The sequence below is a fragment of the Sitophilus oryzae genome, unplaced genomic scaffold (genome assembly GCF_002938485.1).
Source record: "Sitophilus oryzae breed Bouriz unplaced genomic scaffold, Soryzae_2.0 scaffold_810_pilon_pilon, whole genome shotgun sequence".
In the NCBI taxonomy this organism is placed as follows: domain Eukaryota; kingdom Metazoa; phylum Arthropoda; class Insecta; order Coleoptera; family Curculionidae; genus Sitophilus; species Sitophilus oryzae.
Genome location: NW_022147429.1, coordinates 2764836 through 2792347, shown reverse-complemented (window position 1 = coordinate 2792347; position 27512 = coordinate 2764836). Strand labels below are relative to the sequence as shown.

General features: G+C 31.4%; 1 protein-coding gene and 1 non-coding gene across 4 annotated transcripts in view; both read right to left on the bottom strand.

Moving 5' to 3' along the window:
• LOC115889044 (calbindin-32) overlaps positions 1-27512 on the bottom strand; it is a 111821-nt gene that overhangs the window by 42256 nt on the left and 42053 nt on the right. For all 3 annotated transcript variants that reach the window (XM_030908961.1, XM_030908963.1, XM_030908962.1), the window contains exons 2-3: positions 7252-7403; positions 2925-3010 (exon numbers count right to left, since the gene is read on the bottom strand). In XM_030908961.1, the coding sequence (XP_030764821.1) occupies positions 2925-3010; positions 7252-7399 (234 nt within the window). In that variant the 5' untranslated portion in view covers positions 7400-7403. The remainder of the gene's footprint in view (positions 1-2924; positions 3011-7251; positions 7404-27512) is intronic.
• Trnah-gug lies at positions 3262-3333 on the bottom strand. Its single transcript has one exon. It is a non-coding gene; the product is annotated as a tRNA-His (tRNA).

Below are 27512 nucleotides of genomic sequence, written 5' to 3'. Positions count from 1 at the left end.
AGGTATACTTGAAATAAGTATATAGAGATATTTGATAAATGGCAACAGTGGCAACGTCGCTTCTTCATATGACAGATAAACAACTTATTTCGCGCAGCCGCAAAGAAAATTGAAAACGGGACTGTCGCTACTCGGTGGTTTAAGTACTCTGCCTGTATCCTGTGTGCTTACTTTGATGTAAACTGTTGCTGCTAGACTGCTAGAGGGTCCATAAAGGGTAGTATAATCTGGTATAATACCATACGATCGAAAAAAACGGCGTCAGAGGTGGCTTGGAAATGAAAATTTCTGTTATTTTGTATGTAAAATTATATGGGGAATGTCATCGATCGTAATTTTCAAGTCAATTGAACGCCGTTTTTTTTCGATGGTACAGTATAAATTGTAAGCTCTTAACTCATACAAATAAACTTCTAAATTTTGAAACAAAATTCATTGTCATAAAATGTAGGTATATTTTAGAGCTGTTAATAAAAATATCCAATGAATAACGTCAAAACGTGGCTAAATAAAACTAAATCGCGAACGTTTTTACTATAAACTAAGGATGAAGTAAGTATTAATTGTCAAATAACAGTCCTAATATAATGACCTAAAAATATTCTATATTATGATCCCAACATCATCTTTGTATTATCCTATAAATATCCCAAATAATCGAAAAAGGCTTGCCTAGGGATGTCTCGAAGATTACTTTTTTTGTCCCATCTGGATATCCCATAAATATCCTCCTCTGGTGTTTGGATATCCCTAAGATATTTACTATATCCTGGGTGGATATCCTCAAGATATCTATAGGATTGTGTTGTGTTATATGGGGGCTCACCCTTAAAACTTCTTTATTTATGTGTATGACATAAATCAGGATTAAGTGACGTATTTAATTAATTTCGGTCACTGCCTGTTTCACAGGAATTCACAACTTTTGATTTTTAAAATATACCATCTGTATTTTTTACTTTTTTACTTTAATTGATAGAAAATGACAATCTGAATAGAATGACATATCATATATGTCCACTTTTGATACCTTAAATAAAAAATGTGTTTAAAATTTCGGTTTAAGTTGGAAACAACATTATAGAAATATTCCTCCAGTAATCCGGATACCTCATTAATTTGGCGGTAGCTGTTCCGACATGTGTTCGAACTAACTAAGTACTAACTGTTCTACAGTTTGGTACCGCATACATATTAGCTATTTAAATTTTCGTTATGGACAAAAATGGAAATTATTATAAAAATGGAAAATGTATCATTTCCGATGAAAAAGGAAGTGACAATGAATAAAATTGAATACGTCAGTCGGTCCTTATTTGTGTCATATGCTAACATACGAACTCTCGTTTTTTGGTTTGAGAAAATAAAAAAGTTATAGAGACAAGCCATTTCTAAAAACCACAGGGTATATACAGATTACTTCCTGTTTCACCGGAAATTACAACAACTTTTGATTCTTAAATGGTATAGAGGATACCGTCTTTTTTTACTTTATATGACCGAAAATGACATTCTGAATAGAACAAAGGAATAGAATGATATATCATATGTCAACTTTTGATATTTCCAATTAAAAAATAGCATTTTAAATTACTCCTTAGAGAGCCATCGCCATAAATGTAACGATTTTGACTGATATGCGATACCAAATTATTCATAAAAAATGCTTTTTCCCGTTATGCTCATAAGCCATTTCCATTCGAAAAAGTTGAGTTACGATTTAAAATATGATTTCGGCATCTTTTAAGCGACCAGGAAAATATACACTCGATACATTAGACGATAAAATATCTATTTTTCCAAAGCCCCTTGATTAAAACTTAATGGTTAGTTTTAACCAAGGTTGGAAAAAATCATGATTTTTTTAAAAAAATCAGATTTTTTTAAATTTTAATTCAAAACAATATTTAAATCGGATTTCTAAATGACTAGGACTTATTTCCAATTAAAGTCCTATCCTAAATGGCTAAATACCCCGATACCGATAACAATTCTACGGGGCGTGTGATTTCCACATCGGCCACCGATAGGTATATTCAATACATCAAAAAAAGTCGTTCGCTTCATATCAAAAGGATTTTTTTTTCAAACGTCTCAAAAGTATTGTTAAACACTAACTATTTCTATCTTATTTTTTTGTTAGAATGGGCATAATCAAGAGGGCTACTGATACCGTGTTGTAAAAATAAGGTAATTAAGGGCTTAATTTTTGGTATTTATGATAATTTTGCTAATATCTTCGGTTTGAAAGAAGATATCAAGATGCGGTTTTCGCTGCCTTTTTAATATTTTACTACTCTTTACTATCAGCTAAAATTACATATACTATCTTATTTATTTTTTTTTGAAAAAACGCGCTATATATTGTAAGAAACGCGCTTAAATTGTAAGAAAGCGCCCCCTAGCGTCTACGTTCTAAACCTTATTATTATTATTTTTATGGTATAATATAGAGTAAGAAACGCTCTTTTAAACGAGCCCTCGTTTGTTGGATTCTGATCATTCAGTCCGGAGTTACTAACATTTAAATAAAGATAGATCTAACCTTACCCCACCACTTTATTTTAGCAGATAGGAGAAAATGGTTCTAATGAAAAATATCCAAAATTTACTAAAGATTATGAATAGTGTAATGAATATAAAGTAATAAAAAATACCGGGGATACAATTTAAAAATAAAAAGTTGTCATTTCCGGGGAAACAGTAAGCGACCGAAGGTATTTGAATAAGCCAATCAATCCCGATTTATGTCATATACCAACGTACCAAATTTCGTTTTATTGTTTGAAAAAATACAAAAGTTCAAAAAAATAAAAAATAATGTCAAAACTACAAAAATAGAAACTGCATTTAAATTGCCAGGCATAAAACAAGGGTGATGTTTTGTGTTGACGATTTTTGTATTTTTACAATTGTCATATTACCTCAGGTCCAACATCAGTAGCGTTTGCACTGGAAACGAATTCTCTTAGAAATCCATCTAACTCGGTACCTTCTATGTAACCATTCCCTGCAAATATATAAATATATTTATTAAAACAGTAGCAAATAACATTTCTTTAAATTGAATAAAAATAAAAATAAATAAGCAGTAGAAAGAACGGAGTAGGTATATATTGAACAATAAACTCATAAAAGATAGAAAAATAATTAAAATATTAGGAATTTTTCAAAATTTTCTACTATGTATGTTTAATTTAATAATTATAAGACCCGAAAAAAAAATAAAAAAGTTAGTCTCCCCGTGACAGTGTTTGACACTGCCGTGACCAGGATTCGAACCTGGGTTACTACGGCCACAACGTAGGGTCCTAACCACTAGACGATCACGGCTATCGAGACATGGGAATTCGTATTTTAATACGCTTTTATATACGAAATCGATTTGTAAGATTATTAGTGCATGAAATATGGTTTGAAATTCAATTACTTTTTTCTCATTTTTACTGATATAAGACTTATTTAAAGTAGACTAATAAAGTAATATACAATAATAGTGAATATAGCAATAAATATAGATAATAGGTATTAGGTACTGATTCCAAATAAAGCAAAAAAGGTATACGTTCATATACGCTTGGTACTTAATTTCAAATTATTATTTTTTTAACTAATTATAGGTACACATACTTCACACTTGGGTGACTAATTCTCCTAATTTAATAACAGATTTAAAAAGATATTATTTATAGAAAACAGTAGGTAAGGTACCTACCTAGATACGCATATTATTTATAGAAAACAGTAGGTAAGGTACCTAGGATAGGTATGTACCTAGATATGTATTTAACTAAAAATAACTGACAGGAGAAGTAACTCCAGTGGTCTAATTTTGTCACATTCATGTTTTATTGAAACTTTATTATTATAACGTAAGAGATTACAACAAATACAGGATGGCGCCTCCCATACGCCACGGAGGCTCCAAGGAGAACGACAGTTTGTATTGAAATGAAATTTTGTGAGCATATGTAGGTTAATTCAGGGCACTTTTTAAAAATATAGAGAGTTTTACAGGGTGTCCCCAAAAAAAGTTACATATCAAGGTTGTGTTTTTCGTAATGGAACACCCTATATATTAATTGATTTTCGGATTCTGGGAGAAAAATAAAGGTTAGTTTTATAAGAGAAGTATATGACTAAAATGTAAGGTTTTTAACATATATAACATTTTCTAGAAATAAAGAACAATTTTTAAATTACAATAAAAGCTACCTAAATTGGAATTTACCCGGTATAGCCTAATATTTAGTTAAACTATTGTACTTTAAATCAAATTAAAACTTGATTCAAAAAGTTATACAGGGTGAGAAAAAATTAATATTGAACATTGGTCATCTTTAAAGGCATGTTATTCTTTTATTTTAAATGGAACACCCAGTATATTATTCTCAGGTGGCTGTGATATGTCTGATGTTACTTCAACTTCAACATAGCTGTATAATTAGTCCAACTTTAACAACTAGTTAACATTTTGTGTCACTTAAAACAAAAAAAAATCTCAGAAATTTGCCGAAAATGCAAACTTATATCCTACTTCCTAGATAATTGATATGATTCTGTTAGTTGCTGAATGCAGTGTGCATTTACTAATTAATAGAATACTTAAATGCTCCTGATTTTATCTAGTCTGGCTTATGAGGATATATGTACCTATGTTAAAAACAGTGTTTATACAAAACTCGACCAACTATTGTCGACAATATGAGAGAAATTATTGTAGCTGCTTTTCGAGCTACAACTCCACATATTATGTATGCCATTTAAAATTAAAAGATCTTTTTGAAATGACAATTATTTTATGCAGTTATCTAACAGGAAAGAAAGCATTTTGAGTATTTGATTTCATCTGGCTAATTTTTGGCACATAATTATAAATTTATAACTAGTTGTAATCCTGTAATAATTAAAATATGTTTTAAAGGTGAATCTTTTTATTACCGAGTATTTTACTCTACAATCTTTAATTTTTGTTAAATTAACAAAAGGTATATCACACAGCCACCCTAGGTTTTTTCAAATAATAAAGATCTACTGACGCAAAATCATAAAAATTAAAATATCTAGGAAAATCTTTGTCTGATGGGTAGCCAAACTTAATAATATTTTGAAGATATATTCCCCATTGAATATCGGAAAAATATACTGGGTGTTCCATTTAAAATAAAGGTGTAACTTGCTTTTTTTTAATGTTCCATATTAATTTTGTCTCACCCTGTATAACTTTTCAGGTCAATTTGCAATTTGGTTTAACATACAATGGTTATTGTAATTAAATATCAGACTATACAAGGTCAACTAAAATTTGGGTAGCTATATTATCGAAATTTAAAATTTACTCTTCATTTTCACAAAATGTGAAATATGTCAAAATTCTTAGATTTTAGGTATATGCTTTTTTAATAAAACTCACCATTATTTTTTTTACAGAATCCGAAAATCAATTAATATATAGGATGTTCCATTAGAAAAAACACAAATTTGATGTGTAACTTTTTTTGGGGACACCCTGTATAATGCTATATATTTTTATAAAATGCTTTCAGTTAACCTAAATATGCTGCCAAAATTACATTGCGATGGATATAAACTACTATTCTCCGCGGTGTATGAGAGGCGCCATCGCCACCCTGTATGTTTCATTAATAAATAAGAAATAAAATTAGTTTTTGATATTGACCTCTTGATTCAAAGATATGGATGCATAAAAGAGTATTTAAATTGCATGGCAGCTTTCAAAATCGATGACGTCACTTTTCGTAGAAAACGTCCAATTTGGAATACATGGAAACTAAAATTAAATTAAATAATTAGTGATGTCAACAATAATAGCCGTTTCTATGGTTACCATGAGAAAATTACTTAGAAAGATAACTTAAGCCCCGTTTATACAACTTTGTTATGTAAAATTAAGCATGTTATTTATAGAAAAAAAATACACTACACTCTGTTTTTTTTCTCAGGTAAGATTTCGACAGACGATGACAGAAGAAAAGTAGATACGTCCCATACTAATATATTTATTTTACTAAAAAAAGTTTCTAATATTTTTTAAGTTAACTATGGATGGGTTTAAATAAAAATCCGTCATGCGTCGTCTCTTGCTGTTTTTAACCAGTTTTATTGGTTTATTTCAAAAATGGCATATTTCAATTTTATTGGTTTCACGGAACGATGACCGACAACGGACGCCGATGCGTATGAACTCGCCTTTAGATTTTTGAGGCTTGTCAAAGTCTGGCTAAATTATAGATTATAATTTTGTGTGAACTTATATCAAATACCATGCGTTTTGGAAGATTATGCATTTTGATTCGTGTTATTACGTGTGTTTTGTGGCTTTTGAATTCAAGTGGAGGAAAAATCGAGGGAATATTAACTGCAGACCCAGAGCACAGTTTATAGTTAATACTCGCTGGCCACGGAGAAAGTCTTATACACCAATAAAGTTACCATCAATAAAGTTTGTATACCATCTCGTCGTTAGATAAGTGCATCTCGTATATGGTACAAGGATCGTACTAAACATATACTAAAAACTGAAGTAGCTGTAAAATATCGACATCACACGATAGGTAAATAATGGATTTTAGTACTGAAAAATAATGTCAAAAGGTACTAGTTTAAAAAAATTAAGATTAGAGTTAATTAATCAACCAAGGTATTGAATTTGGTAAGTGTTATTATTAATAAAATAGTTTGTTTTATTTATGTTGTTTTATTTATTCCTGTGGAATATTACAAATTTGTATTTGTACATAAGCTGTATTAATAAATATAATAATAAATGCGGGAAGTTTCTTGAAGCTTGAAAATCAGAAATAGTTCTTTTTTATATTTTTTGGTATGTGGTGTTTTGTTATTGTTTGTTTTGTATTAGCACATACCGTTTTTTTAAATAAAATAACTCGATTACATTTTTTCAGTTTTATAAGTTTTTCTCACAATATTTTGAAGTAATCACTTGTCAGTCAAATATATATATATTAATTTCCTGCTATGCGTTCCAATTGTACCAACTTATTTCTTTGTAAAATAAAATAAACTACTTGGAAATTAAAACGACAGACACATCTATCACTATCAAGGATCTTGTCGTTGGACAGACTGTAGTAGATTATATCTTAAAAGAAAAACTCTGTTGATTATATTTTTTGATAAGATTCATAAAAGTACCGTTTTTTCATCAAAATATTTTTCATAATAGGTAATAAATTACTAAAATCGCCGATCTTTAGTAAACTTTCTTACCGTCTCTATCGTAATGGCTCCAAACTTCCATAAACTGATTAGCGGAGAGTTTCTTGAGTTCTCTGGAATTGGGGTCTCTGTATTGTCTCATAAAGTTGGTGGCCCTTTCCAAATTGAGTTTCTTTTGAAGTTCTGCTTGGGAAGTCATTTTCCTGAAATAAAATATCGCTTTATAAAACTGTTTCATGTTAATCAGGTGATGTTCGGTAACAATAGAAATCGTAAAAGTTAACTGGAAAAATAGAAGTCTTATATTATTTTTTACGTATTTTTTTTTTCTTTATACAGGGTTATTCACCACATAAGACACGGAGTGTTGTAGCTGTTTAGCTACAACACTCCGTATGCGTAGAAATCTGTATGCGTAGAAATCTAATCGTTTGATTAGATTTCTACAAATTGTAAGTTTTGGATTCGTTGAAGGACTATTAGAGCTACAATTTAAAAATATTTTTACAAGATGCAGAGTGTCCATAATATATAAAAAAATATCAAAGTTGCATTTTTTAAATGGAACACCCTGTATATTATTACATTTTTAGTTACTACGATTAAAATAAAGGTAAATTTGATTAACGTTTACCGCATTTTAATCTTACCGTTTTTAAAATATTTACCTTTATATCAAAATACAGTAATAATTTTAATGCTTCATTTCTCTAGACGTATTTAAGTTTTTAAAACCAAATATTGTACTCTCGATTGTACTGAAGTTTTTCTATTTACGAAATTTTATGTTGCAATAATAAAAATTATACTACCTTATGCAGAGTGTTTAAAAATGTATTTAAATTATTATTTTAAATTATTTTTATTCAAAAAATTTTCTTTAAAATTTAAACTGAACACCTTGTATATTTTACGAGAATCAGATGCACAATATCATTGTCTATCAAATTGTATTAAATATACTATTTTTTACCTATCTCTTCAAATTTTCGCAGAAAATACATTTTCTTATAATTTAGACCTCATTTATCAATATAATATACAGGGTGTCCCAGAAATAAGTGCAAGTATTTTAACTGGTAGTATAGTTCAACCTCAGAAACACGCCTATGAGGTTTTTTTCGCGAAAATTTTTTTTCAAAATTCGGAATTTTTTTAAAAATTTTTGAATTTTTTTTAAGTTTTTAGTTAAAAAAACATAATTTCTTGATAATATGGCAACATAGGTAGTAGATTAAATTTACAAAAAAGAAAATCCAGAAAAGATCCAGTGGTTCTCAAAATTTTAGCAAAAAATATTTTTTTTTTGGAAATTTTCACTCGTAATACCACTAGATGTCAAATTATTTCCGGAAATTTTTTCGAACTCATGAATATTCTGAAAATTATCGAAGTTAATCGAGTCGAAGACAAATTGTGTTTGAAAATCAAATAATTAAAATGTATTTTTCGATTTTTGGTCGAATTGATTATTTAGTTACTATTATTATTATTATTATTTAGTAACTATGATAACCAGAGAATAGGTACATTAAAGAAATGCTAACTTCATGTTAAAAAATGGAAACAGACGCCACCTGGTGCAGCCTGGCAGTACTAGCTAAATTGAGGGGAATTGGAGGGGCGGGGCTTAAAAGAGGGGAAATTTTTTAAAAAATATTTTTATAAGTATCACTGATTTACTGTTTAAAGTTAATAAACATATTTTTATTACTTTAATATAATTTAAAATATTAAAAAATATGTCTATTAACTTTACACAGCAAATCAATGATATTATTAAAGACTTATTATTTTCAGAGAAAATTCATAGTAAATAAATTACACATTTAGTAAACAATATCATTTATTTTTTAGAGCTGCGATTTATATTACAATAATATTGAAATATATATATTTTTTAATAATGAAAAAGAATATCCCGGAACCTGAAAAATAAAGATGATCAATTAATGACTTAAATTAGTTCAAAATACATTTTGCAAATAACTAGGGAATAGGAAAGATAAACATACTATTAAAAATACATTTTAGTAGTATGTTATCATCTATTTACTGATAATACATAAGTATATAATAACATGCATAAGGCACTATGATACAACTACCTAGTAGTTGTATCAAAATAACACACTAATATCACAAAAAATATGTGCTAATTTAAATTCCTTTAATGATCTAATGAAACACTATCTATAGCCTCAATACATGCCATTCCAAAGGCAAAAAAACTATTATACCAAATAAATATAAGCTGAATAAAACATAAACCAAGCCAACGTGCATAAAAAACCAAAAAATGCATCAAAAAATACTTTTATCAGATCATACCCTTGGATATATTATGTATTTTATATATCGCACATCCCGTTCAAAAGTTTACTAACTCAAAATAGAGAATATAGAGAACATTGTCAAGAGAAGTAAAAGAAAATTTAAGTTAGGCAATATGCTCCTTTTTGGATATTAATGGCCAAATAATATAATGTTGATTTAATAAAATTTTACTGGCATCCTTCTGAGGTATAAATCAGATTAAAAGGACATTGTTTTTGTAATAATTGTTTGTTTTGTAAACATTTTTTGAAGACAATACAGTTTTGAACGGGCTGTGCGATATAAACAAGGATCTTACTATTATTTGAGGTTAGAAAGTATTTAAATAACATAAAACATAATCAAAATCATTTGTCATCATAAATTATAGAGGTACTTACGTGTTTTGATATTATTATCAGGAAATAATACGTTTAGTTAAACAGGTACGCTGCCAGGCAAGTTCTATCGGCGGGTCTTTGCAAAAGTTGAAATCTAAAAATACAAAACTACGTTTACATCTTAGTTGTATTTACGAATAAAGTATTTGTGTGTAATTTCTGACTTACCAGTTAATTGAATAATCGCATTAAATACATCCAAATGGTATTTAATATTGTAAAAGCAAAATTGTTTTAAATCACTTGCCAGGACAGCCGGCCAGCTTCTTTGTTGACAAAATGGCCGCGGTATCATGATTTAAGCAATGTGAGTGACAAAGAAAGCCAATGCCTGGCAAATGTTGCTTTCTTTGTCGTTTATCCTGGCACGTTTAAATTTGACTGTTGCCTATTTTCCCATACAAGTGACACCCCCGTGATGATAACTAAGTGACACCCAAACCTAAAAACTATTTCAGTTTTGAAGCTGTCAAGCGGCACGGCTTAAAAAAAATGTTTCGCTTCGGTCATGAAAGCAAAGAAAATATTCGCCAGGAGATTAAGCAGTTGACACCCGTGAATACCAGAAAATCGAAGTCAAGCGTATGGAAGCAGTTTACAAACTTTCATCTCAGCTTTGTAATTGAAATGTATCAAAATTATCATGTAAACAAATAAAAAACAGACTCTCAAAATGATATCCTGTCATTATAAACGTCAAAAAATTTCCAGTATAATTCGCTGTTGGGTGCCCACAAGGAAAAAATTTTCACTAAAATTTATCCGTTGCCATGGTGATTTGTCATAAAAACACGTTTTGATTGGTTAAAAATTACAGGTGTGGAGTTTTCAAAGCAAAATAACTCCGTTATTTTGGACTTATTTGAAAAACGATAAAGAGAAAATATGTTTCTTTTATTGAGATCTACTACCCCTTAAAATAGTTGCACTTATTTCTGGGATACCCTGTAAAATAAAGTATATTACCCTAAATATGTTATACCGGGTGCGTCTCAAAAGTGGCTAACCCCTATAACTTTTTTATTTTATCAGTTAAAAAAACGAGATTTGGTATGTTAGTATATGACATAAATTAGGAATGATTGACGTATTCAATTGTTTTTCGTCAATTCCTGTTTCACCGGAAATGATTACAACTTTTGATTTTTAAACTGCACCTTATTCGATAGAAAATAATACTCTGAATAGAATAACATACCATATGTAAGCTTTTGACATTTTCGCATATGGTTTATTTGAAATTGCGGTTCATAACGAAAATTTGACTCAAATATGTCAAGTGTGTGGTATGAAATTATTCGTAAAAAAATGATTTTTCCAAATATTCTAATGAGCCACCCTGGCGAAAAAATTGCGATATGATTAAAAATATGATTTAGGAAACTTGTAACCCGTCAGGACAAAACACTAAAAACATTAGACGATCAAATATATTTTTCAAAGGCTCCTTGATTATCAATTAAGTAGTGTTTTTAACACAGCCATGGCACTCTAGATTAAAATTTAAAATACGATTTTTTATTAAGCCAAAATGTCAAAAGTTGACATATGATATGTCATTCTATTCAGAATGTCACTTTCTATCGAATAAAGTAAAAAAATACCGAGGGAGCCATTTAAAAATCAAAATTTGTATTTCTGGTGAAACAGGAAGCGACAGAAAACAATTGAATACGTCAATCAATCCTAATTTATGTCATATACTGACATATCTAAATCTCATTTTTTTTACCTGAAAAAATAAAAAAAGTTATAGGGGTGAGCCACTTTTGAGACGCACCCGGTATACCCATGGAATATTGACATTTTAGATTGGAACTGTGTCAATTTATGTCATATTAAATCGATACAGTTTCTGTGGAAGGCGGGAATATGTTCCACTCCAATATTAAATTATTTAAACAGAATTTTTAAAGTTTGGGCTTCAAATTAATTACTGTCATCTTGATGATAGAAATAAGCCCCAATTCTTTCAATCGGCGATGCTATATCAAATACAACGTAATGCGGGTGGTGTGGTACATATGCAATAATATACAAAAATGCAATAATATACACGGTATTCCATTAAGTACAAACCAACTGTAGTAAATACCTAAAATAGTTTTGATTTCTTGTATTTTTAATAAATTTTTTGAAAATGGCTGAAATTTTTGTTTATTTATTTAATAATATTTCTGAAACTATTAAAACATATTTAATAATATCTCAGGATTATGTAAAGTTATTAGAAAGGAAGCCAAAAATGCAATAATATACAGGGTATTCCATTTAAAAAAATAATCTCGATCCACTAACACTTTTTTGAGCCACCCTGTAAAAGTTAAAATATTTTCCTGAAATACACCCTAATAGATATTTTAGGTTTGCACTAGGGATGGCAATCCCGGGATCTCGGAATCCCGGAATCTCAGGATCCCGGAAGAAAATTTGCCTTGAAAAATCCCTGGATTGGATTATATAAATATTAATATTTCTTTATTTTATTGATTTAATAAATAACTTAATATTTCCCTAATTAAATCAAGAATAGAAAAGCTTTTAATCAGACTAGAGCTCGACAATTCATCAGATAGGAACTTCTAGAAGAGGAACCAGTAACGACAGCGAAGAGGATGAGCTTCCCATTGCCGAACTTCTGAGAAGAGAAGATAATGAACCTTTAAAGGTTAAACTGCAGAAAGTATTACAACAATCTTCAAAGCCGATAAAAACCAAAAGAAGTAATAAGACGCGATTGTCGGACATTATTACCCAAGAAATTGAATTATTATTTTCAAATGGTGGTAGTCGGGGACGTAATCTCCAAAAACCTTTTGAATTTTTATCAACCATTGAGGCCACCAGCGTGGAATCTGAAAGATGTTTTTCTTCGGCAAGGATCTTGTGTAATAAGATACGTTCAAGACTGGGGGATGAAACTTTGGACGCATTAATATTTTTGCGCTATTTTTTTTTAATTTGTTTGCTAAAATTTGTTTGGTGTTCATATTGTTACGGATTCCGTGGGTCCACTATTTAAACTCATGATAAAATACTTAACGAATTTATTTGTTTCACTCTGTACACACAACTTATACTATTTACAACACAACTTATGCAACTACTATTACTCTAACGGTATTTCGCGGTATTATCAAACTTCAGACTATCTTCAGACTGCAAACTTCAAACTTTAAACTTCAAACTTTAAAACTTCCAACTGTCAAAGCGCGGGCCTTATATACCCCCTGGCGGTTGTTTCTAGATTTTTCTAAAGAATTCTATAATTTTCTTTACTTTCTGGCAAATGCGCCAGGTTCCTCAATGCACCTTGCGATTTTTTTAGCAGTATGCAGTTATGCAACCAGTAATACACCTTGACATTGCCCCCTTCTCAAATTTGATCGTCCCGATCAAGGTTTCCTGTCTGGTATCTCTTCAATCGATCCAGATGAACTACTTTCAACTTACTTCTAGGGCTGCGTTGAATCCGGTACACAACATCCTTTATCCTCTTGATGACTGTATAAGGACCTTCCCATGCTGGAGTTAACTTTGGGGACCTTCCTTTCTTGCGCTGTGGGTTATACAACCATACCCTATCGTCTTGTTGAAATCCCGTAGAATTAGCTCTGAGGTCGTAACGAGCTTTCATCCGGTCACTGGCTAGCGCAATCTTACTTCTAACGTGCTTATGAACGTCCAGTAATCTTCCCTTCCTAACGATTCTTTCGAACGACAGTCCAACGTTATCTTGTTTCATTTTTCCTCCAGATCGAGTACTTGGTCCTTGTCTAGCTGCGCAAATCTTACAACGTTGACACCATTTCTTAAAATCTTCACAATAATCTACCCAGTAAAAACGGTCTCTCAGCTTGCTTAAGGTCTTGTTTACCCCAAGATGGGCTCCAGTTTTACCGCCATGAATTTCTTCCAATACCTGGGTAACTTTCTTCCTTGGTACCAGTAACTGAGTTGTTACTGTCCTGCCATCCGCACTTTGCCACGTGCGCTTTAACAATCCATTCTCAATCACCAGTGAATTCCACTGAGCCCAGAGAGCTTTGAAAACGAGCCCTCTGTCCGCAATATCCTGCCACGGTGGTCTCTCGCCGTTACCTTCCTTGAGCCGTAGTATTGCTCCGATGTCTGGATCTTCCATTTGATCTTTCCTCAATTGTATCGTCGTCCATTGTTCGTCAGTTCTCAATTTAAAATTCCTTACTCTGATAGTGCTTTCACGATGTTTCATTTTCTTGCCCAAGGTAGCTCGTCGTCGATCTGGTTCGTTGTCGATAATTTGTACCCGTCCTACACGGCACTCAGAGGTTTTCTCAGTTTTCCCGAACACAGTCTTCTTGGCATCACCACGTATCATCACAATTTCCGCTGATCTTGCTTCCATATTTCCTGGTCTCTTCTCTTTAGATACAGAAAATTCCTCATTTCCGATTTTCAGGATGTTTCTATGGTGATCGAACGAAAAACCATGTTGACTGATCACATCCATACCCATGATAAAATCATCTTCAATGTCTGCCACTAAAACGCTATGTCGAAACTTCAAATTCCCTAACTCCAGTTCCATGAAAGCCTCTCCCCGTACAACGGCCATTTCCCCCGTAACTGTACGTAAATACACTCTTCTTCTAAGAGGCATCATCTTCAATCCTTGCACTGAGTTAGTCCGCACCAACGATACCATAGCGCCTGTGTCCACAGTCATTCGAATTCTTCTACCATTGACATTCCCGTTGATCACCAAACTGTCAGCGGTTTTTCCTAGACTCCTAACGGAAAACATCATAGGGGCTCTGTTTTCTTCAGCCAATACTCGCTCATTAGTGTTGATTTCCTGGTGCCTATGTTCTCTCGATGGTAAATGGAATCGCATTTGGACGCGGCAATCCCGTTTGATGTGGCCATTCCTGCCACATCTATAGCAACTTATGTCCTGGGATCTTCCGATGTGCCGATGTTCTCTGGATGGTGAATCGAATCGCATTTGGATGTGACAATCCCGTTTGATGTGGCCATTCCTGCCACATCTATAGCAACTTATGTCCTGGGATCTTCCGATGTGCCGATGTTCTCTGGATGGTGAATTGAATCGCATTTGGATGCGACAATCTCGTTTGATATGGCCATTCCTGCCGCATCCATAGCACCTCATATCCTGGAATCTTCTTTGGTTCTCTGTCTGGGTGTTGTTGACTCTCTTGTTCACTAGTAATTCGCATAGTTTATTAAACATCTCCTCCAAACGTATGTAAGAACTCGTTGGCTGTTCCTCAACCGTTACCGAGCCTATCTTCGGTTTAGGAATGGCGCTAAATGCAGCTTCTATTTCCAGCGCCCTGACGAGTACTTCGCTGCTGGTAGAAAAACGCGATATTTGCAGCGCCCTCTGTAATTCATTGTCCCTCAGTCCGCTGATAAAGCACTGAGCAGCGAGTTTCTCCCTAAATCCTTCCGGTGCTTCAGGATACGCTAGGTGTACCAGCCGACGTAAGTCTGCTTCAAATTCCTGCGGACTCTCTCCGGACCTCTGCAGACGTGTCTTGATCTGGGCCTGGTAAAGTTGGCGTCGATGTTGGTCGCCATATCTTCTGTCCAGTGCAGCGACCAAAGTTTGGTATTCCTGCTGTTGGGCTGCAGGAATAGTTTGCAACAGTTCCAGGGCAGGGCCACGCAGCGCGATGACAAGTGCCGCTGCTTTCTCCTGGTCAGTCCATCCGTTGGCAGCGGCGGCTGCTTCAAACTGACGGTGGTACATTGTCCAGGTCGTTTGTCCATCGTAGGTCGGTGCCTTGAGGTTCGCAGTTCCAGAAACGCCAGGTGTCCTTACTTGTACCTTGGTCTTCTGTAGGTCCATCTCTAATTTTTCCATTTTCTGCTGAAGGTGCTCCTCCAGATCTACGACTTCTTGGAAGTGGGTCTCTTGTCTTCGTTCCGAATTTTCGATACTCTGTTGAATACGGTCCTGCTCTTCTTGTTTGTCTTGTTGTCGCTGAATTTTTAAATCTTCTAAAATTTTCTCAAGCCGGTCCTGTTCTTCTTGTTTTTCTCTACGATGTCGCTCCTCGAAACGAATTTCCAAATTACCCAACATTTTCTCTTGATTTTCCATAAGTATTTTCTGTAGATGGTCTTGTTCCTCTTCTTTCTCTTTTCGCAACCTCTCTTGTTCTTCTGCCTTTTCTCTTCTCATATTCTCCATAAAATCGCCTAATAGTTTGCTTACTTCCTCCATTTTCTTCGCTTGTTCCCTTGTACCAACCATAAAATTACTCTAATCCGGTCTAAAAATCTTCCAATCCACTTAATTTCTTCTTAAAATCCTCTTGAATCCCACTTCTGACACCAATTGTTACGGATTCCGTGGGTCCACTATTTAAACTCACGATAAAATACTTAACGAATTTATTTGTTTCACTCTGTACACACAACTTATACTATTTACAACACAACTTATGCAACTACTATTACTCTAACGGTATTTCGCGGTATTATCAAACTTCAGACTATCTTCAGACTGCAAACTTCAAACTTTAAACTTCAAACTTTAAAACTTCCAACTGTCAAAGCGCGGGCCTTATAGGTATACCCCCTGGCGGTTGTTTCTAGATTTTTCTAAAGAATTCTATAATTTTCTTTACTTTCTGGCGAATACGCCAGGTTCCTCAATGCACCTTGCGATTTTTTTAGCAGTATGCAGTTATGCAACCAGTAATACACCTTGACAATATGATTTTTTTAAAGAGTTTTTTGTTAATTTTCGTGTTTTGTTATATTTATATTAAATTTTTTTATGATATTAGGTATTTCATTGGTAATTTTAAACCCGGGATTTGTCGTTCAAATCTCAAAAATCCCAGGATTTTGAAAACCTTTCGGGATTGACATCCCTAGTTTGCACTTATACAAAATTCCTAAGTTTCTTATTATAGGAGCTGCGGATGCCTGACTCGATGCCGGCACTGTTGCCGGACCTTGTATATCTATCCATTGAAATGCCTATTTTTTAATTGGTTAGAAAAATTTGCTTAAAAATGAAGAACCACGAAGAAGCTAGTTTTTATCGAATTATAAAACTTTTATTAAAATTTTTTAATTTTTCCAGTCAGTGGCATTATATTTTCTTGTATATTCAATATTAACTGCTCTTTATTTATTGAATATATAATTCGTGGAAAATTTTAATCAGAATGATAGGATTTAGTATTGTGTAACATGTGCCTTTTCTTAACAATACTCTGAGTTTTCATACATATTCATATGAGGTTGTTGTGGCTAAAGCTTATGCAAAATTGCATATAAACGATTGGTGGGTAAACAAAACAGTTCACCGAGTTCTTGGTACTTTTTTGTAGGTTGTTAATTTAAATAACAATAAAATGTTACAATTAAAAAATATAATTTATTACCGTTACATAGTATAATTTCTAGAATTGTTTATGGGCTTTACTAGAGAAAAATAAAGAACGTTCTAGAACATTAATAATATGCTAGTTTACAAAGAAATATTATTATCAGCGAATATTTTTTTTTTTTACAATTCTCATAACGATTGTTTATTCTTGAATATAAAACTAATTAAAGGGTGGTTTTCTAACTTAGAATAGATTTAATAAAATAGGCCGTCAAATACGAAGTTTTGGTAAAAACTTGTATTTTTGATATAAGTATACAGGGTGTTTCAAAAAACATGTGCCTCGTGTAGAGATTCCTCGCGTAAGATTTATTTTTCATATCAACATAGGTCCGATTTTGCTTTGTTTCGTAGCTACAGGGTGTTAAAATTTTAATATTTTTTCGATTTATTATAATTTTCTTCAAAGTACCTTTAGCATTTCGAATGAAATTTTGAGAGTAAAAGTTTCTATAAATGCGACATATTTTAAAGCTAAAAAAGTGTCGACATATTCACCGACGAGACGTACCTATAGGTTATCACTGGAACATGGTTATCACTGGAATATGTTTCTAAAAAAAGCATGTACGCCACTGACTTTTTTATCTCTAGTTAGCAAAATAGTGTAAGCAGTTTAATGCCGATTAAAAGTGTCTCTTGATATTTTGTCAATTTCGGCCTCCTTGTGGGGATAAACGCAATTATATTAATTTGCCTTGATAAAGTTTAATAGCAACCTTTAAAAAAAATAATATCATTAACTTGCGAAAGTTTTAAATAAGTACTCATTGATCCCCATCAAAAAATATGAAAAGAAGGTCCTATAAATATGGGTATGGAAATGCATAGTTTTAGAGTTACAGGATGTTAAAACTTTTTAAAATTAGTTTTTTTTTAATTATCCTAAACTAAATACCATTATTTTTTTATTTGAAATTGCTGTAGGTTGGACTAATAGTAATAATAAATAATAGTGATAATATTAATAATAAATTAGGTAAAATATATAAGTTATTAATTTCGTTTTTATTTTAATTTTATTAATTTTGATTAATAAAAAATTGCGTTTATCTCATCAAGGACGCCGCGCCGATTTCGACAAAATATGAAGAAATAACTTTTAACTGGCATTAAGCGGCCTACAGAATTTTGATATTAAAGGAAAAAAAAATCAGTGGCGCACATAATTTCTTTTTAAATATTTCAGTGATAACCGATATGCACGCCCCTAATGAATTTATCGACACTTTTTTAGCTTTAAAATATGTAGCACTTATAGTAACTTTTACCCTCAAAATTTCATTCCAATCAATAAAAGTACTGGGAAGAAAATTATAATAAATCAAAAGATTACTAAGACTTTAACACCCTGTAACTACGAAACAAAGCAGAATCGGACCTATGTTGATAAGAAAAATAAATCTTATTTTTACATGAGGAATCTCCCCACGAGAGATGGCACATGTTTTTTGAAACACCCTGTATATAATAAATTCACCCCCGAGAAGGGATGAAATAAATAAATAATTTTTTTTTTCAAAATTTTGGTGAAATGATAAGGATTACAAAAAAAAGTTTGAATAAGTTGTAGAGCGTTAGATTTCACATAAAAATGATTTCTATACTTTTTTTGCTCAAATCAAAATTAACCTGTAGAGTGGCTAGAAGCTAGAGCGCAACTATAATTTAAACATTTTTTTTCAAAGTCCTTACCATTTCTCTGTAATTTGGAAAAATCCACCTTATTTACATTTTTCACTCCTTCTCGTAGGTGAATTTAAAAGAAGGTGAATTGAAATTGATAATTTTCTGAGCAAATTAAAAACAACGTTTAAATATATGAATCTTTCAGCATATTTCAATTTTCATGATTTTCTTTAAATTCCTACTATCATCCCCTAGCTTCTAGCCATCCTATCTCGGTTAATTTTGATTTGAGTAAAAAAGTATAGAAATCATTTTTATGTAAAATTTGACGCTCTATAACTTTTTTTTTGTAATCCCTACCGTTTCTCCGAAATTTCAAAATAATTATTTTATTTATTTATTTTACCCCTTCCTGGCTATGGCTAAAATGGATACTGCCAACTACAAGCCAACTATTTTGCAAAAAGCGCGTTTATTTTGTTGGTTAGGTGTCAGTTTGTGGTGTTGGTTTTGCTGTTTGTTTACAAAATGGCTGGTTAGTTTGAACTAGCCAAGTATCCATTTTAGCCGTAACATAAACCGGGTGCGTCTCAAAAGTGGCTGACCCCTATAATTTTTTTTTATTTTTTCAGATAAAAAAACGAGATATCGTATGTTAGTATATGACATAAATTGGGATTGATTGACGACGCATTCAATTGTTTTTGGTCACTTCCTGTTTTACCGAAAATGACTACATCTTTTGATTTTTAAACGGCACCCCCGGTATATTTTTACTTTATTCGATAGAAAATGATATTCTGAATAGAATGACTATCATATGTCAACTTTTGACAATCTCGTTTAATAAAAAATTGTATTTTAAATTTCAATCTAGAGTGCCATGGCTATGTTAAAAACACTAATTCTTAATCAAGGAGTCGTTTTTAGTGTCTTGTCCTGGCCGGTCAAAAAATGCCCAAATCGTATTTTTAATCATATCTCAATTTTCTCAAATGGAACGAGGGTGGCTCATTAGCATATTTGGAAAAAGCATTTTTTTACGAATAATTTGATACCACACACTTGGTACGAGTCAAATTTCTCTGTCAATGAAATTATAAAATCAAATGTTATAAAGTTCATCACAAAGCAAAAAAAAACATGACATACTAGATCTATTTTTTAAGCAAAAATGTCAAAAGTAGACATATGAGTTGTCATTCTATTCAGAAGGCCATTTTCTATTGAATAAAAAAAATATCGATGGTATCATTTAAAAATCAAAAGTTGTAGTAATTTCCGGTGAAATATGAAGTGACCAAAAATAACTGAAAACGTCAACCAATCCTAATTTATGTCATATATCAATTCTCGTTAAAAAAAATAAAAAGTTATAGTAGTGAGTCACATTTGAAAATCACCCGGTATTTGGCTCAAAATAAGATAAATATCTTTAATTTGCATTGAAAAAATTGAAGATTATTTATAATAATACTAGCGTGTACCAGAGACTTCGTTAGCGTCGAATTAATCATTTGTAATGGTGATGATAAAGCAAAGCAAGCATTTCCATTAACATAAAAACTGGATAAAATGTTCTCACATTTATGTCAGCATCAGAAAAAACAATATGGCGATATTATTATATAACTTGGTAATATTTGAGGGGTAGTTTCATCTCGTTGGAATTTGACTTTCGAAAAATCCGTTTGCCAAAAATAAGCTTTTTACGTCAAGAAGTTTAAGCAGAATCGTGGTTAAGAAATTACCCAACTTTTTGGAACACCCTGTATGATTTTTTTAAAATTTTAAAATATGTAAAAAAACAAAATAAAATATGCTTGTCCAAGCGTTTTCCCTAAAGACTAACCGTTTTTTAAATAACAAATATTATAATATTTGAGGAGCGTGTTCGCCCTCTTGGAATTTGAGATTCGAGAAACCCCTCCTTACTGAACATCTACACCCCACAGTCAATCCGCTTTAAAAAAAATCAGCTTTAAACGGCAAACAGTTTAAGCAGAATCGTGATTACTCAATGGTCATATTTTATGAAACACCCTGTATAACTTTATAAAAAAATCTTAAAATATGTAAAACAACAAAATAAAATATACGTGTTTAAGTGTTTTTCCGAAAAACTCATCGGTTTTTAAATAAAAAATATTTTAATATTTGAGGTATAGTTTCACCCCCTTAGAATTCGAGTTTCGAAAAATCCCGTCTTATCGAACTTCTACACCCTAAAGTCAATCTGTTTTCCAAAAATCAGCTTTTTACGTCAAGCGCTTTAATCAGGAAGGATCGTGATTAATCAATGACTAGATTTTTCGAAACACCGTGTATATATTTTTAAAAAAATTTAAAATATGTAAAAAAACAAAATAAAATCTACGTGTTTAAGCATTTTTTCGGAAACTTGGCCGTTTTTTAAATAAAAAATATTCTAATATTTGAGGGGTGGTTTCACCCTCTTGGAACTGGAATTTCGAAAAATCCTTTCTTATCGAACGTCTACACCTTAGAATCAACATGTACGCCAGAATTGAGCTTCTTACGTTGAGTGGTTTGAGCAGGATCGTGATTAATCAGTATGTACTTAAGGATTTTATATATTAGTATAGATTTAAACATTTTACGACAATCAAACATTATTACAATCATAACATTTCTTTGGTTAAGAAAATATTACTTTTTGAAAACTATAATATTGCTATTTCTTATAAATTTGTATTTTCGTAACTTTGACATTTAGATATGGGGAGTTGTCTATTTAAATACCGTACATACGTCTTACATCATTAAAACCTAACAAAGAAAAGGAAATGATACATATTCACACATCCCGCAATAAAACAACAGTCGTTCTATTTAATATGATGATAATTTATGAAAAAGCCTTGCTAATCCTTTGAAACATACACTTTTTCTATTCAAGGTTTGTATTTTTTTTAAATTGACACAAGATCAACTCTATAAATATTTCAAAATTAAATCATAAAATAATGCTAATATGACCTTATGTGCGTATTTCTTATACCCGCATGTTATCAATACTGGTTCTCTGTAAGGTGAAAACCTATAGCTTCCAAGGGAGAAATAAAATAGTATATTTTTGAACTATTTTACAGTTTAACCTTACAAAAGAGTCATGGGTTGTGCATGCTACGTCTAAATAAATATATTATAAGAGCTTCAGGTTTCAAGTTTCAAGTTTAAGTGAGTAATACTAGTCACACTTCTAGTCTAGTATTTCAATATAAAAGTCATTTTCTATAAATATAAAAATATATATGTTTTATGCCAGTTAAAATGGATTCTTTGGATATAAGAATATAATATGTTTTTAGTCTCAATAGGTCTTTTATTAAAGTTTATTATTAAATAAATACATTCTAATACTACTAGTATTCAGTTCTGAAAATAAATTAAAGTAATAATAAATTTCAATAAAAAATATTTTCTGATATACTTACAGAGAATGCCGAACCGCTCCGAAATTATCAGAAGCTTAGGATCGCATCCGCTGCAAGAACAGCGCCAAATAGTAACATTGTCCTTATGGACACTTTCCAATCTAAACTTGTTTCTTCTTTTTTTTGCAAAACAAGTTTCTGTTATTTATATTTTGATCAAAATTGGTAGTGCGCTTTTAAAATTTCTGATATTTTTAATATTTATTTATCTCCATCTCCATTCTGTAATAAGATCATTCTGGTTCTGTAATGAGGTCATTTAATAATTACGTCAAAAATCAAGTAGTCATTGTAGTAGGTCAATGTATTTTTAAATGGAACTTTGGTATGTCTAGATTTTTTAAAGGGTGGAGGACAATAACTAAAATAATTTTAGAAAATGAAAGACTACGGTAACACCAATTTTACTTAGATCCTTATATTTTTTCCGATTTTTAACTGCTAATATAGTATCGTGTTCGATAGTAATATATTCGTGGTAGTAGACAAAAATTGAAGTTCCTTGGATAGGAGTAGAAAAAAGCATTAAATCATAATACATATTAATGCTGAGATTGTTCAAATCCGAGTACCTATAGAAAAACTATGAGGACCTAATATAAATATTTCAATAAAAACTAATAGTGTCTTTATACAGGGTGTTGCAAATTATATTCGGAGGACTTCAGCAGCATATTCTACAGATAAAAGGAAGTAAAAACGTTTCGTATAAATGTATGTCCTAAGTGTGTAGAAGTTTTATTTTTACTTCGATTGTGTCCAAATAATTCCTGAGCTAAAGTCGATTTTTGGATGAAAATTGGTGTCTGGGAGTTTTTTTGACATGAGACACTTGATTTCGATGTTAATATGACTCCTACTTGTACGAGGCGCCACCTAAATAATTTTAACTGGTTTGAAGAGTAATAACTTTTTGTCCGCACCTGTATTAACTACTGGATGAAAAATATACATTTCCCTCAGTTTTAACGTAAAAAAGGTTTCTTGGTAAAAATCCTTATAGGAATAATGGTTTCAAGATATATTTGGAATCGAAAAAGATATTTGGAACAGACATATCATAAGAAGAACAGATGAAAGAAAAAGATATTTGGAATAGACATGTCATAATTGACAAAAACTATACATGTTGACTGGATAGTTATTCGTCGAATAATAAATTTGAAATCTTTTTATGCCAAAGATTCAACATAAACTGTTTTATCGTAGTTTTTCTCTAGAAAAATTTATTAACAGCTTAAACTAATAAAAAGTTTTTAAATTTATCGTTTTAGTTAAATAAATATCTAGTCAAGATATGTTTACTTTTTGTCAATAATGACTTGTATTGACAACTGGCGGATGCAGTGGGGGGCCCATGGATCCTGGGCCCCCCTTAAAAACTATGAATTGGGTTAAATATTAGGCTTTTGGGTTAAAAAAAGCGCCCTTAAAAGAATATTCTACATTAATTTTTATTTGGGTCTCCCCTAAAATAAATTCCTTTATCCGCTCCTGGTTTCGACTATTTTCATTGCAAATATGTTGAAAACGGTTGCTCGTAGCAATTTTTACTAAGAGACATTTTTTACGTAAACATTAGTTTTATACAGGTACGAACGAAAGGTTATTACTCTTCAAATCAGTTAAAAAATATGTAGGTGGCGCCCCTACCAGTAGGAGTCATATTGCCGTCAGTCAAATATTGACTTTAGTTCAGAAATTATAAAAACAAGAAATAGAAATTAAACCTAAACGAAGCATTTTATGATATATTTGTACGAACTTTTTTACTTATTTTTATGTTCAGATATGCTGCCGAAGTTTCCCGAATAACAGTTCGGACGACACTGGGTAATTAAGTATTGTTTCAGATTGGCCCCGAAATATTATTTTAGCCGGTTCTGCTAAACGCGTCGCTGTGGCTAAGGTCAATAATGGGCAAGCACCCGGTATATTGAAAATTGGGTAAATACCTAAGTTTTTCACCCGGTATATACACAAAAGATCAATAAATAGTATATTGAATTTAGGTAAATACCATTATACCCGGTATATATCCAATCATACCAATGTTTTTAATTTAAGGTATTCTGAAAATTTTTAAAAACAATTTGTGTTGTTAAATTAAAATTATTGAATTGCTAATATCGCTATTAAAAAATAGTGGTTGATGGCAGAAGGGCAAAAATTGAGGGTTGTATGAATTTTTTACGCCACATTATAAAAAAATAAAAAAAATTGTCCAAAAAGTAAAAAAAATGGGGTGTGTCGCCCTTATCTCTTAGGGGTATAAAATATTTAACAAGCTATTCTCAGATCTACTGAATATACATATAAAATTTCAGCAAAATCGGTTAAGCCGTTTCGGAGGATTATGTTAAAAAAATAAAATAAACTATTAAAAAAATAGGGGTTGATGGTACAAGGGTGAAAATTTATGGTTGTATGTATTTTTTAATAATAACCTTTTCTAGGACCTACTGAATATAAAAATAAAAAAATAAAATTAATATAAAAAAAAATAAAATAAATATATATTTTTATATATATATAAAAAAAAAAAATATAAATATATATATTTTTATATATAAAATTTCATCAAAATCGGTTAAGCCGTTTCGGAGGATTATGGTAACAAAACTGTGACATGAGAATTTTATATATTAGATTATTAAATTGCAATTTGTACAATAATTTCGTTGTCATCCGGTATACAATTATCAATATTATTCACTCAAAAATAACCAACATATTCTGGTAATCAAATTTTAATGAAAAACGCAAACACTGGAAAATTTGTTGAGATTTAAAAGATACAGTAAAATAATTATTGTCATTAGTCCGTCCAAATATTCCCATTTTTGTTTTAAGTCCATGATTAATCTGCAATGCCAAGCGTACCAAATGATTTTTTGTCTATTAGTAGGAAAAATATAAAATGTGTATGGCTATTTTACCGCTAATAACCCAAATGTGCAGGTTACGGCAATGAAAAATATATATTCTACCGTTTTTATATGGGAATTTTCGCGTTTTATTATTTAAATGCAGAGAATCAATTATTTCAACAGGATATAGTAGACGTTTCATTGTCTCGTTTTAATTTAGAAAGCATCATCATTAGCTAATGATTACTTATTGTTTTTTAATTCAATTGTGCATAGGGTTAACATCATTATTTTCATATTATTTCTTACCTCCTACCTACGAGAAATGACAATTTTTTTTGGTTGGATTTTTAAAAAATTGTGACCAATAAGAGGCCTCTACGACGGCTAAACTAAGTTTTCAATCAGTTTCAAAAGAAAACAATACTTTGTAGCATGTTTTTTAAACTTGCTACCTTTTTTTGATAATAGCCCTTTCTCTTTTTATTAATTGTTTATAAATTTCTCTTAATTAATTATAATATTTAAATATGTCTTTATAAATTATTTTGCACTTATTTAACAGCAGCGTTTATATAAAAAATTGTGTGTGCACTATGTGCACATATTTGAAGTGAAACTTCTTACTTTCGTCTGTCTGTCTGTCTGTCCGTCTGTCCGTCTGAGGACTCCATTCAGGTACCTCTATCCACGTGCCGAGTTTGGTTCCAATCGACCAATAATTAAGAAAAATCCTGATGATTTCGTCCATTTAGAGGCATCGGTTCGAAACGTCGGGGGCGTTATCCTGTAGCCCGTCCCCAATTATGCCTTCATCGACCCACACTTTTCTTCAATATTGAATCGTTAGTCCTACCCTGATGATGATGTAAAAGAAACGTCTTATTCAACTTTGCAGGGTGGGACCGTGTGCACCGCCGCGTAGCCTACCCACCAAATTTGGTCGCGATCGGACGACATAAACTTTTCACGATTCTTACGTCAAAAGTAACTGTCACAGTGCCACGTGCTGTACACAGTCAAGTTGGTCTTGGTTCAATCTATCGACATATGAAGTTTCATTTAAATCGGACCATTTTTTGATTCGATTCATTGATGATGGGGTTTCATAGTACACGAATGTAGATGGGGCGTTAGAGAACTTAGCCCCCTAGCTCACATAGGGGGCTGTGATTTTTTAAATTTGGAAAAGTATAAAGGTTGATTCTCACTATACCTTCTATATCAGCTCCCTTCCGTTTACATAAAATATTATATCATGTAAATGAATAGAACAACGCCACAAACAATGCACACTACGTTTCCGTACATTTTTTTGGCGGACGGATTGAAGCATATCGGAAACAAGTTCTTACATTTGTACCAGCTCTGTTTAAATTTTGTTGATAATTATTTATCATTTCATCTCTGAATTAAATCTATTACCTTTTTCATAAGATACACATTTTTAAAATACCTATAACTTTCGTAATGATATAAATTGTACAATAAAAAGTATGGAACTGATACGGAACGGAAGCTTACGTATAGCGTCAATACAATAAAAATACGGAACGAATATGAAATGGATATGGAATTGAGATGGAAGATATAGTGAGAATCAACCTTAATTGGGATTAACCATTTTAGAACAAGCAACATTTTTTATATAAAACATACATTTCAATACTTTTGCAAGACATTCCGAGGACATGAACTGAATATTCTTGTATGTTATAATATTCTTTGTTAAATTTTTCTATTTGTATATTGATGCATATACAGGGTGGCGCACCTCATTCGCCTCGGTTGATTATACGAAAATGGAAAGATGTAGAAACAAAATATTTTATGGCTATATGTGGGGAATCAATGTGCACACTTTAAAATTATTTTGAAATATACAGGTCTTAGAACTAAGATCTATACTAAAGTTATATTTTTTCTTATGGAACACCCGGTATTTTATTTAATTTTTGGATTCTTGGGCCCAAAAAAAGACATTTATTATAAGGGTTAAATATGTTTAAAATCATTGGTTTTTGAGATATTTAAAGATATTTAAATATGCATGCTACAAGAGAATTGATGTCAATACCCTGTACATTACTTTTCGGAAATAATTCTTATGCTGAGTTTAAAGGCAAAGAAATAGACTTTACTGAAATATGTTATTGCTTACCAAAAAAAAATATATATATATATTGGTACCAAAAATTAGTTATTTATTTTAAGGATTTATTTT